The sequence below is a fragment of the Python bivittatus genome, unplaced genomic scaffold, assembly GCF_059951505.1.
Source record: "Python bivittatus isolate LINGU-HERP-01145 unplaced genomic scaffold, Pbiv_v1 ctg000850_np1212, whole genome shotgun sequence".
Classification (NCBI taxonomy): domain Eukaryota; kingdom Metazoa; phylum Chordata; class Lepidosauria; order Squamata; family Pythonidae; genus Python; species Python bivittatus.
The window spans coordinates 49,808,507-49,822,222 of NW_028277112.1; the positions used below are offsets into that span (position 1 = coordinate 49,808,507).

A 13,716-nucleotide genomic window follows, 5' to 3' on the forward strand; every position below is an offset into this window, starting at 1 on the left:
CAGGGATCATCTGGTATGATTCCCTTCACAGGGGCTCGATCTACCACTCTGTACATTTAGCAAATTAATTATGTAAGATAAACCAAATGAACTATATTACATCTCAGAGCAAAAGTCACCTTTGTCTTCACCCAAATTCCAGATAATTTCCAAAATAGGAACTTTATGTTGTTACTACTTATATCAGCCAGCTAAGCTTTGAGATGAAGTACTCCCCTAACCTTGCAAATTAGGGAGCAAACAAATTATGGTGTAATGATATTTTTTAATATAAAAAAGAATCTAGAACTGGAGCTTAAGAATGTAGCTTAATTCATTTAGAAGTTCACCAGAGCAGGGCACTGAATGTTACAATCTTTCACAAGCAGCTTTAACCCCAGAACATATAGCAGGGCACTGAATGGGAACCAGCTATTCTGGATTAAAAATCATGGTTTAGCTTTAGCATGATATATTAACTTAGCCAGTTGCACCTTATTCAACAAATATGGAAAATTATGGTTTAGATTATGCTCCCATTCACTGTTGCAGGAGACATGCTTCTCTTTCACGTAACTATAAAATCATTGTTTCTAATATGTGTATGAGATGTGAGAGGTTGCAGAATTGTTCTGTTTTTCTACAGGTAGTCCTCACTTAACTTTTCGTTCAGCGACTGTTCAAAGTTTCAATGGCTCTGAATGAACTGGCCGGTCCTCAAAGTTATGGCCCTTGCAGTACCCCCACAGTCACATGATCAAACTTTAGGCACTTGGCAGCCTGCCAACATTTACAACCACAGGGTGCACTTCAACCCACCCCACCGATCTATCTCCCCCCATCTCTGTCCTTTTGGCTGCCCTGTACTCTGCCACTCCTGCACCTCCACCTCACTGCACTCCACCACCCCTACTGCCCCCCACCACCCCAGCTGACCTTTGTCATCTTCCTCCTGCTGCTGAATAAGGCGTGCCCAGCGTGGCCCTTCACGAGGCAGCTGCTGGGCATGTGGAGCCTTCCTGAAGTCTCACGCATGGCCTCGGGAAAGCCTTGCACAGTGAGTAGCTGCCTCATGAAAGGCTAGGCTGGGCATGCCTCATTCAGCAGTGGGAAGAAAGTCAGCTGGGGGTGGCAGAGTGCAGGGCAGCCAAAAGGGCAGAGATGGGGGAGAGATAGACAGGTGGGGGGAGCTGAAGCAGAGGCAAGCACAGCAGGGCAGGAAAAGCATGAGGTCCTCACCTAACAATGGCGTGGTCCTGGCCTAACAACCGCAACCGGGACTACCGAAACTGCCATCACTAAGCAGTGCAGTCACATACTGTTTCACCTAGCAACCACATTGCATAGCAATGGAAATTCTGGTCCCAGTTAGGGCTGTTAAGTGAGGACTACCTGTATTAGAAAATCTTGGTAAGAACTCTTAGTATTAAACCTTCTAAGTATACTTTTAAAAGCTTAATCCATTTTTGTCCCAAATAACCTGAACTTCTTATCTCCAACAAATAATGTAAGAAATTCATTGTTTCCCCAACCCGATCCCCAGTTCACTGATTAATTGAAATGGTTTGGAATGAGATTTAAATGTGATAGATGTTTATTACCATTACGAGTTGCATTGAGGACATGTAAGAGATCATGGTAGAAGGTATTGCTGTTTGTATGTAGGCAAGAAACTTTATAACAGCATAATTTGTTTGCAATCAAAGAAAAGATATTGTGCATTTCAGGAATTGTTGATCATCTTTAAAATCAAAATTGTTCTTGTAGAAATATTAGCCTGAGAGTATCAGCAAGAGTTGAAAGTATGGATATTAAGATGACATTCAAGGGAAGGAAAAGCTCGCCAGATAAGAATTATTGAGATAAATTCAAGCGTGTGTGTGTGTGTGTGTGTGTGTGTGTGTGTGTGTGTTTTAAAGAGATCTTGTATGGCTGAATCAGAAATCAGGGTCTTGTGGTGTGGGTGCAATTCCATTGGTGTACAAAGAAAGAATGCTTTTGTGAGCTTTTGTTCTTTATTCAACAGTCAGGAAATAGTTCCTGCTGTGTATTGCTCATGCTTGTACAGGAAAGAGGAACTCTGTTGGTTCTGTATGACTAGACCAGTGTTTCTCAACCTTGGCCACTTTAAGATGTGTGGACTTCAACTCCCAGAATTCCCCAGCCAGCATGGGGAGTTGAAGTTCGGACATCTTAAAGTTGCCAAGGTTGAAAAACCTTGGGAAACAGTGGACTAAACCATACAAGTAGAGGTAGGAGAACCAGGCCAGGCTGAAATTGAAATAAACTGCAGTTCTAACTTATCATCTTGTAGCAAGATATATCGTGTGTGGTGGGGGGGGGGTGAGCCATTCATTTTTTAAAAAACGAAAGAAAAGAAACTAGAGCCTATGATTGTGGTTGAGAGAAAAATTGTTCATTGGAAAGTAAAATTACAAGAGTGAGGCACTGAGACTTGGGGCCCCAAACCCACAAGCTATCCCCTTACATAAAAGTGTAATAATTTATGTAGAATGAAATAACTTTTTTTAATCTCTTGGAATGAATGTGCAACAAAATCTTGCAGCAGTAATTACAATTGGTAATGTATATTTCACTAATGCTTTATGTATGCTAAACAATTTTATAATTATTTTGTTTTTTCCCCACCATAAACTTTCATGAGCTATGATTATTACAACTCTTTTTAAAAGAAAGATAGTGAAGCTGGAAAAGATTGAGTTCCCCAATTTCCCCACTAAATCACAATTAAGAAAACATTTGAATCCTAGTTCTCTAACTCCAAGTCAGCACTTTGTTTTTCAACTTCATTTACAATATTACAGTGAGGCCCTTAACCAAAGATATCTTAGTGGTGTACATGATTTAAACATAATTAAAATTCATATTAAAAATACACATGCAGAACAGTAAAATTCTAAAACTTTAGTAAGCAAAAAAAATACAACCCATAAAAATTCCATAACTCCCTTCAAAATCCTAAGATTAAAAAAAAAAAAGTTATTCATCTGAAGCTCCAGAAGTTAAAGAATTTGTGCCGGTGAGCATTTCTGGAGAGGGTATTCTACAACTGAGGTGATATCACTAAAACAGTTCTCTCCTTAGTATCCATCTGACAAATATAATTTAGCTGGAGTAGAGTCTCCAAAAAAAATGGGAGCTGAACTTCATCTATAGCAGGTCTCAGATAAGGCTTCCCTCTCCCGACTGCAATAATCAGGATAACCATTAATTGGCATCAAAGACAGACAGAGAATGCTCAGCTACTGCCATCTAGTGATTCAGAGTTTTACAGCCCAGATATGGGAGCCCTGGCTAAAGCCATTGTTTTAGAATCATCAACCATGATTACAAGTAAGTGTTCAAGAGAGGCCTGTGTGTGCAAACCATAGAGATGTCTGATAGCTGGGGGAAAAAGCATACTCTTCCTAAATTCAAAACGGAACACCCAGAGTCTCAAGTTTTAGATAGGATTAATAACAGCAGAAATTCTATTAGTGCTCTATCACTGGGAAAATACAGTAATTTTTTAGATAAAACACCCCTAGCTGCTGAGTTCCCACAGCATGTTGTTCCTAAGCATTCAGTAGTGACTCATGTCCCCACAGTACTGCTCTCGCAAGCTATAGCCAATGGGTGTTATGTGCTGTATTGGCTCCTGTGTGTCAGCAGGCAGACTGCTGTCTTTTGCATCAGTTGTCGCTTCCAAGTCAACTTCAAAGGGTAGCATCACATGGGGTAGTATTCAACTGAGAGGACTACTGAAAGCTTAGGAACAACACACTGTAGGAACTCAGTAACTGGGGGTATTTTGCTTTAAAGGCCTTTTTTCTTTCCCCCAAGCGAGAAGGAATTGGAGGTAGGCCTTCATAGTCTGAGCCCTTTGTTGAGCTCCAGACAGCTGGGCAAGTTCGAGGTAACAAGAAGTACATAGATTTCTGTAAGGTCTATTTAATGTTGCTCTGGGGTAAATACAGAATCTTGGAAACGGTAAATAGAATTTCTCAGCCTCATTTCTAGTGAGTTAATCAAGGTGGAGTCTCTTTGAATGATTTGAAATGCTTCTTCACAGGTTTCTTGCTACCTGGGCTAAGCTCTGTTATTGAGATAAGCTGCCAGTGGATGTGCTCTCTGTCTCTTGCTTGTTTATATCTATTCTCTCTTCCATGCCTTTCCCAGCCTTCTCACAATCTCTCACTCCCCCCCAAAAAAGATTAGAATAATTCCCTCCCTACTAACATTCAGGAACACCATTAAGGTGTTCCATAAGTCTCTGCAGAAGACATAATTGAGGGCTTCTGTCTGGTTGAGTCTGATTATTGTGGCTTATTTAACAAACCAGGATTAAGCAAACCACAATTAAGCATTTCATCAGCATGTTCTAGCTGCCTGATTGGAATCGGTGCTGACCATGCACCAGGAAAGAGTTTTGAGGAAGTCAGCTGCCATAACTGCTACTGCTCTTCTGGAACAGCCATACAGCAGGAATGAGAAGGCCTAGCAGAACAAGGGTTGTCAGGGTGAGGGTGCCTGGCCAGTTGATCTTTGGGTTTGCGGTTAGAATGCCAACTTGGTTAAAAAACAAAACCTAGTCAGCTAACCAATCCCCAGGCCTGCCTGGCTACATAGCCTGTTTTGGAAAGCAGGTAAGTAATAAGAGGGTCCTGTGCTGGAAAGATGTTAAACTTAACTGGGAGTGAACATCGCATGTTTGTGCTGGCCCTTTACACCAGAGATTGAAATTCATTCATTCTTGCCTTGGGGCCAGTGGCATAAGTATGCCTGTACACTTTCCTGAGTGCTTATATTTACCCTTCAAACAGCTTAAGTTTCACAGAAAACTTCTCCTAACACCCATTTGGCTATTTAAAACTGTGCTATTATTTTAATCATGAAAATCAAAGAGAAGTAGTATTTTACTCTTGCTCCCCGATCACCCGCAGAGTCTTGAGAATGTGCTAGGTTGACCGTGCATTTTTATTATTTTGGTTTCAAAAACAAAAAAACAAAGTGCTTAAGCAATCCTGTTCAACTGTGAAGAAAGCTAGACTGAGAACTCTGTATGCTATATATCTGTATGCTTTGTTGGACCTTTTGTCTTTGTAAAAATAAATCAGTACAAGCCGGAACGTTTTGTAGGTTGAGCCAAGCCAGAATCAAATAAGAGATCTAGCTTGGCTCTGTGGATGCATGAATAAGCCAAGCTATTAAACCAGGCTCCTTGCCCTCATGGAATAAAAAAAGAAAAATCAGCAACAGAGTTACACTTGCTTTTGCACTTTCCCAGGCTGTTTACATGCTCAAGCTGATCTGGGCCTCAGCTCGCTGACACAGGAGTTTTCGCAGCTTTTTCTAAGGATGAAAGCAGATCCCCATTTATTCTGGTTAAGAAGAAACAGAATCGGTTCTGCTAAAAGGAGCAGTTGACAGCATTACGAGATTTGCAGAGGACAGGAAGTACCTGTTCAGACTTCCTGTTCGCTGTACTTTTCTGTGTAGTTCAAATTAGAATATTTCCATTTCTCCTCCTACCACATTGTAGGCTATCTACATATCTTGTCATGCTATTTGGGGCAATAACAGCAACCCCTTAAAGAACAAGAGGCACAAGCATGTTTGTGCTTATAATCTGAAGGAGCTTCTTGAGGAGTGAATTATGAAGAAGATTGCTTGTGATACTACCTTTCTGTTTCAATTGCATTGTTTTTCCCCAGTGACTATCTAGATGCATTATAATTACAGTGACTGGGACTATCTTTCCTGTACTGTGACCCTGTCAGGAGAAAAGACCCATTTCATCATTCCCCATCCCCACTCCTCATAAAGCCTAAGTAATTACAGCCAGTAATTTTGGCTGAAGCCTTAAAGGCCAAAAGGTCTCATGTAGAAGGTCCAGGATTGTATTTCTTTCATTAAACAGAGCAGAACCAAAAGAAAAACACTTTCTGAATCCTCAGAAACGTTTACTGTAACTGGGCTAATTCAGTGGTTCCAATAACCAAACTAATAACTGGCAAAGGGAAGAAATGCAGATAAAAGTTGGGTGGAATAGGAGACTCTGCCAGCCTCTTTGTACATGACATTGGCGACTAAAAAAGCAAGATCAGGCAGGATATAAATACTGTTAGAAATTGTTACTTGCTAGTGGCCCACTGCAGGATCATTTTAATATAAGCCACAGAAAAATGGAAGTCACAGTAATAAATGAAAGTGAATGAAGCAAGTGATTATTTTTATGTGCTAGTGAAAACACAAAGACTAAGTGGCTTAAAGTGATTTATGGCTAACTTGCCAGAAACAATTTCCAACCATGTCAATTTTGCAAGGCTGAGCTTATCAGTAAAGGAATTAATAGTTCTTATTTAAGGACATGATAGGTAAATGAATTCAGTGGGAAGCAGACATGAACAATGAACATTCTATGCTTTGAGAATATTGGCAGTCAAATATTGTATTCACTGACAGTCTTCATTAAAATGGCTGCAATAATGGATGAATTTAAACTTTGACCAAATAAAATGGTTATTTAAATATTTCTATGAGTGAGGTTACAAGGTTATTGTAAATTGGATTATCACGTTCTTTCTGGTTTCTTTTAAGAGATCCAACAAAATATCTGTGCAGTCCTTATTAATATTAGCAAATAAATGACTTCTATTGCATATCATTTAGCAAAAATTAGAGAAGTTAAGTTGCACCCGAAACTACCTCTCCTGGGAGATTAAGAAGAAGAATTATAAAAAGCATTTAAAAAAAAAAACCTGAAGAGTTACTGATTCTGTGGATTGTAAAAATCTCTGCTTGTGTTAGTCAGGTTGAAGTAATACAAATATACATAACGTTTTTCTGGCTCATACTGCTTCACTGGCTGATTTAGGTCGTTTTGGAAAGAAAAGCTAGCAAAGAATGCTTAAATAAACAAACACTTTAATCAAGTAATTTTCATGATTCCTCCTCCCTTTTTTTCCTTTCCATTTTCAAAGGAAAAGAAAAGTTGGCTAGGTCTATATACATCTTTCTTCATCCTTGTGAAGTCAGAAGAAATGCTGAATGCTGAAATGCTGAAGAACAGGCAGCATTTTGTGAGAGTAGCAACAATCCATTTCTTGTGCTGAAACACAGAATGTTGCTCTCTTGCTATTCACTTTTAGTTGTTTCTCAGTGATAAGTTGGCTGCAACCTTACGCCATTTCCTTAGAGGAACCCTACTGAATTCAGTGCAATTTTCTTCTCAGTAGACATGCTTAAGATTATACTACTGATTGAATCTCTAGTGAAAGTGCCATGAAACACTTTGATGATTCTGTTTCCCTTTGGATGGAGATAGATAGGAATACCATTGTTTGCCATTGGTGAACAGGTTTTGCAAGTTTTTTCATTGTTTTTTTCTCTGCAGACTTTTTTTTATTACCAGTTACTAGAAGTTCAGAAAGACAGACGCAGGTGACAAGGGAATCAATGCATTTCTCAGAATTCAATTTTCTTAAAGTTATTGTTGCTTCCAGCCCATGTCTAAGCACATTGTATATTATAGATTCAGTAGACTTTTGATTTTTTTTTCTGTTTGTTTTTAGGATTGCCCTCCAGAAGCAGGTGATTTTCGAACCCAGCAGTGTTCAGCACACAACGATGTCAAGTATCAGGGGCAGTTTTATGAATGGCTTCCTGTCCCTAATGATCCTGACAACCCATGTTCATTGAGGTGCCAGGCGAAAGAGACAAACCTTATTGTAGAACTGGCGCCTAAAGTCCTGGATGGAACTCGATGTTATACTGAATCACTAGACATGTGTATTAGCGGCTTGTGCCAGGTAAGGAATGCATTGTTTTGTTATTTTTCTCCTCCTTTTGGCTTATACAGGTAGTCCTTGTTTAGTGACTGCCTCATTCAACAACCATTCACAGTTACAACTGTGATGAAAAAGTAACTTTATGCCAATCCTCACATTCATGACCTTCTCAGATTTGTAAAGCAAAGGAAAACTGAAGTAAGATCATAAACGCAATTGTGGTTTCACTTAGCGATCGCTTTGCTTAACGACTGAGTTCCCAGTTGTGGTCGCTAAAACAAGGACTACCTGTATAACCTTTCTGGGTGTCCATGTTTTACTCAATTCTCCCCTCCTGCTTGTTCTGCCATGTATTTCTCTAGTCTTCTTTAAAGTATTCGTGCCCCTTCCAGAATAAGTTATATCTGTTATTTCTATGATGGATTTGGTGATAATCTTTTTTTTCCAATTCGATTGATAGCTTTCAAATTCATTTATTGTTTATTAGGTTACTCATATTTCAGAGTTTTTTTTTCTCAGCTGTGTAATGTTTTGTTCATGCAGCTCCATTGAAGTGGTAGTCATGTCCCTGACATTGGTTATTTACAGTTATTATGGCTTGGCTAGAATAGTCACAGGGCTCATCTCTGCATCCTACTAACTATGGCACAAATGTCTTGATAACCACTTTTTTATGCTGGCTTCTCTGGACATTTCTGCTTGGGCTGGAGGAGAAATTAAATGCCTGGTTCTGCAGAAGTATTTTTCTGTATCATCCTTGACTGACATGTTTCAAGGCACTTGTCAGGTGTTACACAAGCTCCTTATATAATGGGTTTAGCATTTGAAAGAATGTTAAATCTGTTTTTTAAACTTGGGTTTAGCACCCCTTCAAAAAAGTACTAGTACCACATTGCATGCAGTGAGGTCAGTTGAGTCATGTTCTGCTGCTGCTTCTGACAAAGAGTGGGAGGAGCCACATTTTGCCCTCTCCTATGCCATTTCCTTGACACACTAGTTGAGGACAGAACAATCTCTTCATTCCACGTAAACCCTCATCCTTCCATCATGCCTGGACCTGTCTGCTGGGCTGTTTTGGGGCATGGATTTAGCACTTCTTCAGAAATAGCCTGACAGCACTCCCCCATGTCTGTTCTTTGGGCAGTTTGATGGGTGAGTAAAATAACCATTCTAAACACTTGCCTATTTTCACCTATCCCCATCCATGAAACTTTAAGAATAGTGATTGGTGATTGCTTTTCCTTCCAGCAGGTGATGTCTGTGGGAGGATAAGTAAAACCAGTTGCTTTCTTAATTTGTCCAGCATCAGACCAACACTGCCTTCCTTCTTTAGGCAAAATAGGGATCAGCTGGAAAGACAGTGCAATTTATGCCATCATGCTTTTCTGCCAACTTATGAAGCATAACACTGGTGATTATCTCTGGAAAAACTGACAAGAGCCTCCATTAATCCAGAATGTTCATTAAAAACTGGAGCTTTACCCATTCTCATTCTTATTAGTACAGTATTTGGAAGAGATGCATTGAGGAGATGTCTAAAGCTTTCCCCAACTTTAGAAAGGCCCTGCTACTTCTAGGACCTGACCATGTATTAGGGTCTCATGTAGATCTGATAACATCAGTGAAGGTCTTCTTCAGAGTTGATAGGACCAGTTTCCTGGTATCAGATAAAACTTATTTATTTGTGTAGTAATTTCCTAAAGACCAGGACAGAAACTTTTGGTACATGAGAGAAGCAAGCATATCTTTATGCCAGGTGAAGAGATCATAGAACATTTTCCTTGCTTTAGAGAATGCTTACCATAAGAAAGTTTGTGGGGTTCTTTGCTTCAGGTAATCCTAGCTTTATAGCTGGTAAGGCTATGCACATTTTGGTAATAAAGTGGAAGAAGTACTTTTCCTGACCTTTTCCAGCCTTCCATGTCAGGTTGTAAAAAAATAACCTAACGTTAAGTGTCATAGTTTTTTAGACTCACATGAAAGCCTGAAAAGGTAGAGCCTTTTTAATGAGAGAGGTGTTATCTTTGCAAACAAATTAGATATGTTTTTGAAGCATGCACAATGCTAACTTTTGGTATCTAATAAAGGTCTATTGCAACTCCCCAGTTTTGCAATTCAGCGCAGGGAATCTAGAGGAATACTGGTATAATATCAGTATGTTAGGGCAAAATTGTAGGCTGTTTTGATTCACTGGGACAAAAACTGATCTAGATTATTTTCAGAATTTTTTTCTTTCCTCCAAGGAAAATTGATAATGATGGGTTAAAAGATGGGAAGTTACTGGATCAAGGGAGGGGGAGCTTACCATGAAAAATGCAATAATGAATATATATTCTTTCATTTCTGTTTTAAGTCAACTGTTACGCTTATTTAAGTGGAACAATGGGAAAAAAATTCCTCTCACAATTGCTTTCTCAGAGAGATGCCACATCATGATGGTGGAGTGCTTTCCAGAATCAAGGGTGAAATGATATCACAATGTAGAATTATTCCATGGAAGTATTGAGAAATGGAAGCCCAATGCCCATTGATAGCTAGGTTGAAGAAAGAAGAAAGATTATTTTTTAATGGCCGTCACCATTTTGCTTGTAAACCCCAATATCTTTTTTTTTTTAATAAATACCACCTTTATCCAAATAGACTGTATTCAGTTATATTTGTAATAATACATTGTGGACTTATCTCATCTCAACTTCTGGCTCCTAAAACTTTAGGGTAAATATGAATTTACCCTGGACTTTAAAAGGCAGCTTTGGAACCAAGTATTTTTGAGATTTTCTGAATCTACAAATCCAAATCCAGGTTGCATAGTTCTGCTCATCCATAATCCTGTATAAATCCTGACATTTTATTATCATTTGAACTGAGCCTCATTTCTGTTTCTTTGGGTTCTTTTTTCCTCTAGTATTGTTTCTCTTAGAGTTTTTCTGACCTGGCAAATATCTTGATTGTTAAGGAAGATGTTTAGGCTAAATTGAATGTAATCTGTAGTGCACAGCCTCATTTATCTCAGCATTATAATGAACTGAAGCAGAGACTTCTTTCTTTGATTTCAGGAGGAGACACGCAATGGCCTTTGGGGAAAACATGTTTTGAATAGTTCGAGAACCTTGTCAAATGTTTTGTAATTGATTAATGAGACACTTAAGAGGACTATACATTTAATTCCCCCTTCCCATTTAGCCAAAATGTTTTGGTTTAGGACAAGATGTAAATCTGGACCATTTTCTAATCAGCTGATGAACTGTTAGCCAGATCATATTGTGCCAAAGCTGGATTGTCTTTATGATCCAATTGCAGGACACACCTTTCTGAGAAAATATTTTGGTGAAAACATGCTAATAAATAACAACCTTCATTAAAGCATATATTTTTGTATTCACGTCCTTGAGTATTGGGAGGAATGGAGCAAAACATATTCTACTCCCTTGCTCTGATGTCTCTATCTAACCATGATGTCACCAAAATGATGAAATGTGCATTTTGATATGCTTTGGGTGTGTGTATATGTGTGTTGTGATGTGATGTTGTACAGAATTATATAAGGAATGAAGTTTACATTATGAAGCACATGTCATCACTCAACTCTCACACACACGCACACACACACCGTTCTCTCCCATGGATGCCTGTGTCCCCTTGACCCAAACTTAGAAATGGTGGCTCTAGTGGGGACTGTGTATTTTGCACCTAGCATCTTATATACCATTAAATCTCACTGTATACATAGGAAGATCCATATCTCAGTTATGCTAAATGTACACTTTGGTATATCCAATAACAAGGGCTCAGGTGTTGGAGGGCAATGGTAGAGTAATTGAAGTCTGGAAGGAAGATGAAGTAAGATTTTGAGGCTTGTGTCAGCAGGGAAAATCAAAGCGGGGAGTTTTTTACAGGGATTGTGAACCTGATATAAACTGATGACAGAGTTAGTGCCAGGCTCATGCCAAAGTTGCCTGTGTTCTTTCCTTGGTATAGTTAGGTTGCCAGAGACACCAAGCAAGGATTTGCTTACTTTCAGGAGCTGGGCTATGTATTGAAACAACAGCAGAGCCAATAGAAAAACTAGTCCGCCAACAAGCCCCAGTTTTACTTCAGGCTCAGATGAACTGGTCCATAGCCAAAAAGTGCTAACTCAGTCCTTCAAATAAGTTGTTGTCATGGGGATGGGCTAGATCTGGGAGTTACACAAAGAGTATGTGTGGAGGGTCTGGACCCTGCAGCCCCCTGCCAGCACATAGATTTGCTGCAACTCTTACTTGCAGATTACAGCCTTTTATCAAAAATGAAAGTCTATCAAAAATATCATCAGTTAACTTCTTGCAGAGATGTGGACACTGAGTTTGTTCTTGCATTCAGTCAAGTCCTTTCCTACTTAAAAAAGTAACATAATAAAGCCCCTTTTCTAATGGAAAACAAGACTCCTAGCCAGGAAGAATCATAAAAGGAAAATTCACACACCAAAGCCCAATGTTTTTTCTTTCCCTTTTTGGCCTGCATCCCTAATACATGGATTGTGGCATTTTAGCACCACTACTAGGAAAAACACAACATATTTAAAAGCTAAATGGCTTGTGGCTTGTGCATGCCTGTGTGGTTCTGTCAGGCAAGCAGGAAGGATGTTGAAGGATGATCGGAAGAAGATGGAAACCCCAAATGATTCCCATATCCTGATTCACTTGATGCCTTGAGCCAGTCTCACAATGTTGTGCAAAAAAGAGTCATTGCTCTTTTGCCACACAGCTTAGCCAAACCTCAAAAGCATTTGCTGATCTGTTTAGAGTGGGGAAATACCAAGTTCCCTTCTCATTCATTTGTATAGTATTCGGTGTTTATTTTGGGCCAATGGGAGTCCTGTACATTTCCTCAGAAAAATGGTACTGTGCCTTCTAGAAGGGATAAGGATAAATTGCCAAAGTATTTAATATAAGCTGTTAGAGATTTGAGCAAGCCTATTACCTCTTCTTCCCACTTCCCCTCCTCACTTCCCCCTCTCTTTTTCAAGAGGATCTCAGGATACCATATATCCTAATAGCTCATAGGTCCTTGTCAGGCCATTTTTGGCTTTAATACGCTCAGTCTGTAAGCTTATCTTTCTGCACATTAGGAACCCACTAAGAATGTAAAACTGTCCTTTGAGAAAAGGGTTACTTCAAGACCTAATTCATTCTGTGAGCATATGTATGAATGTGTGGGTTTTTAAAGCTAGATATTGCTGAAAGAAAAAGAAAAATCATGGGCCTGTTATCTTCATTGTCAGCTTGCAGATTCCTGAACATTTGTTGTAATTGCCCAAAAGCAAGGCAGGTTTCTCCCCTTAAATAATGATCGTTGAAATGATGGGGAAAGTAGAGATGTCTTATAATGCCTTTTAAAGGGTGCAGATGCTAGGGAAAAGGAGATGTAGCATCTCCCTCACTGAGAGTTAGCAATGCTGTGAAGTCCATGGAAGAAGAATCTCCTCTATCCCTGGACTACATACACATTTTAGTAGATGCTTTTCAGAGAGGCAGAAACATTGGTAACAGCTTCTCCCACAATCTTGCATCAATGCAAATTATCTGAAAGGCAAAAAGCCTCTTCATTTCCCTTTGTCAGGATTTCAAGATTGATGTCAGCCTTTTGAGGTAGGTCAGGTCAGGAAATCTGGAACTACATTTTATCGAGATAGAGTATAGTAACAGAATCTTGAAAGCCTGACTGAGTTTTCCCCTCCTCCCTTCTTATACTATAGTAAATTCTGGAGGAGTCAATCTCAACTTCTTTCTCACGTTTTTGCTGCTTCCCGGGCTTAACGTACTTTTGTTTATGTGACTGTCATTGTCTCTGCCTAATTTCCCCAAGATCATCTCCATGGCTTTCCACACCTAGTACGATTCCAGGATTACATAATTTATGTTCAAACTACAGCAGCAAAATCTCTCCAAGATATTAATTTTTCATGGGG

At 39.3% G+C, this 13,716-nt stretch overlaps 1 protein-coding gene across 1 annotated transcript in view; it reads left to right on the plus strand.

Annotated features, from left to right (window-relative positions):
- ADAMTSL1 (ADAMTS like 1) overlaps positions 1-13,716 on the plus strand; it is a 259,610-nt gene that overhangs the window by 63,873 nt on the left and 182,021 nt on the right. Inside the window, exon 4 of the mRNA XM_088130277.1 lies at positions 7,554-7,790. Coding sequence (XP_087986403.1) covers positions 7,554-7,790 — 237 coding nt within the window. The remainder of the gene's footprint in view (positions 1-7,553; positions 7,791-13,716) is intronic.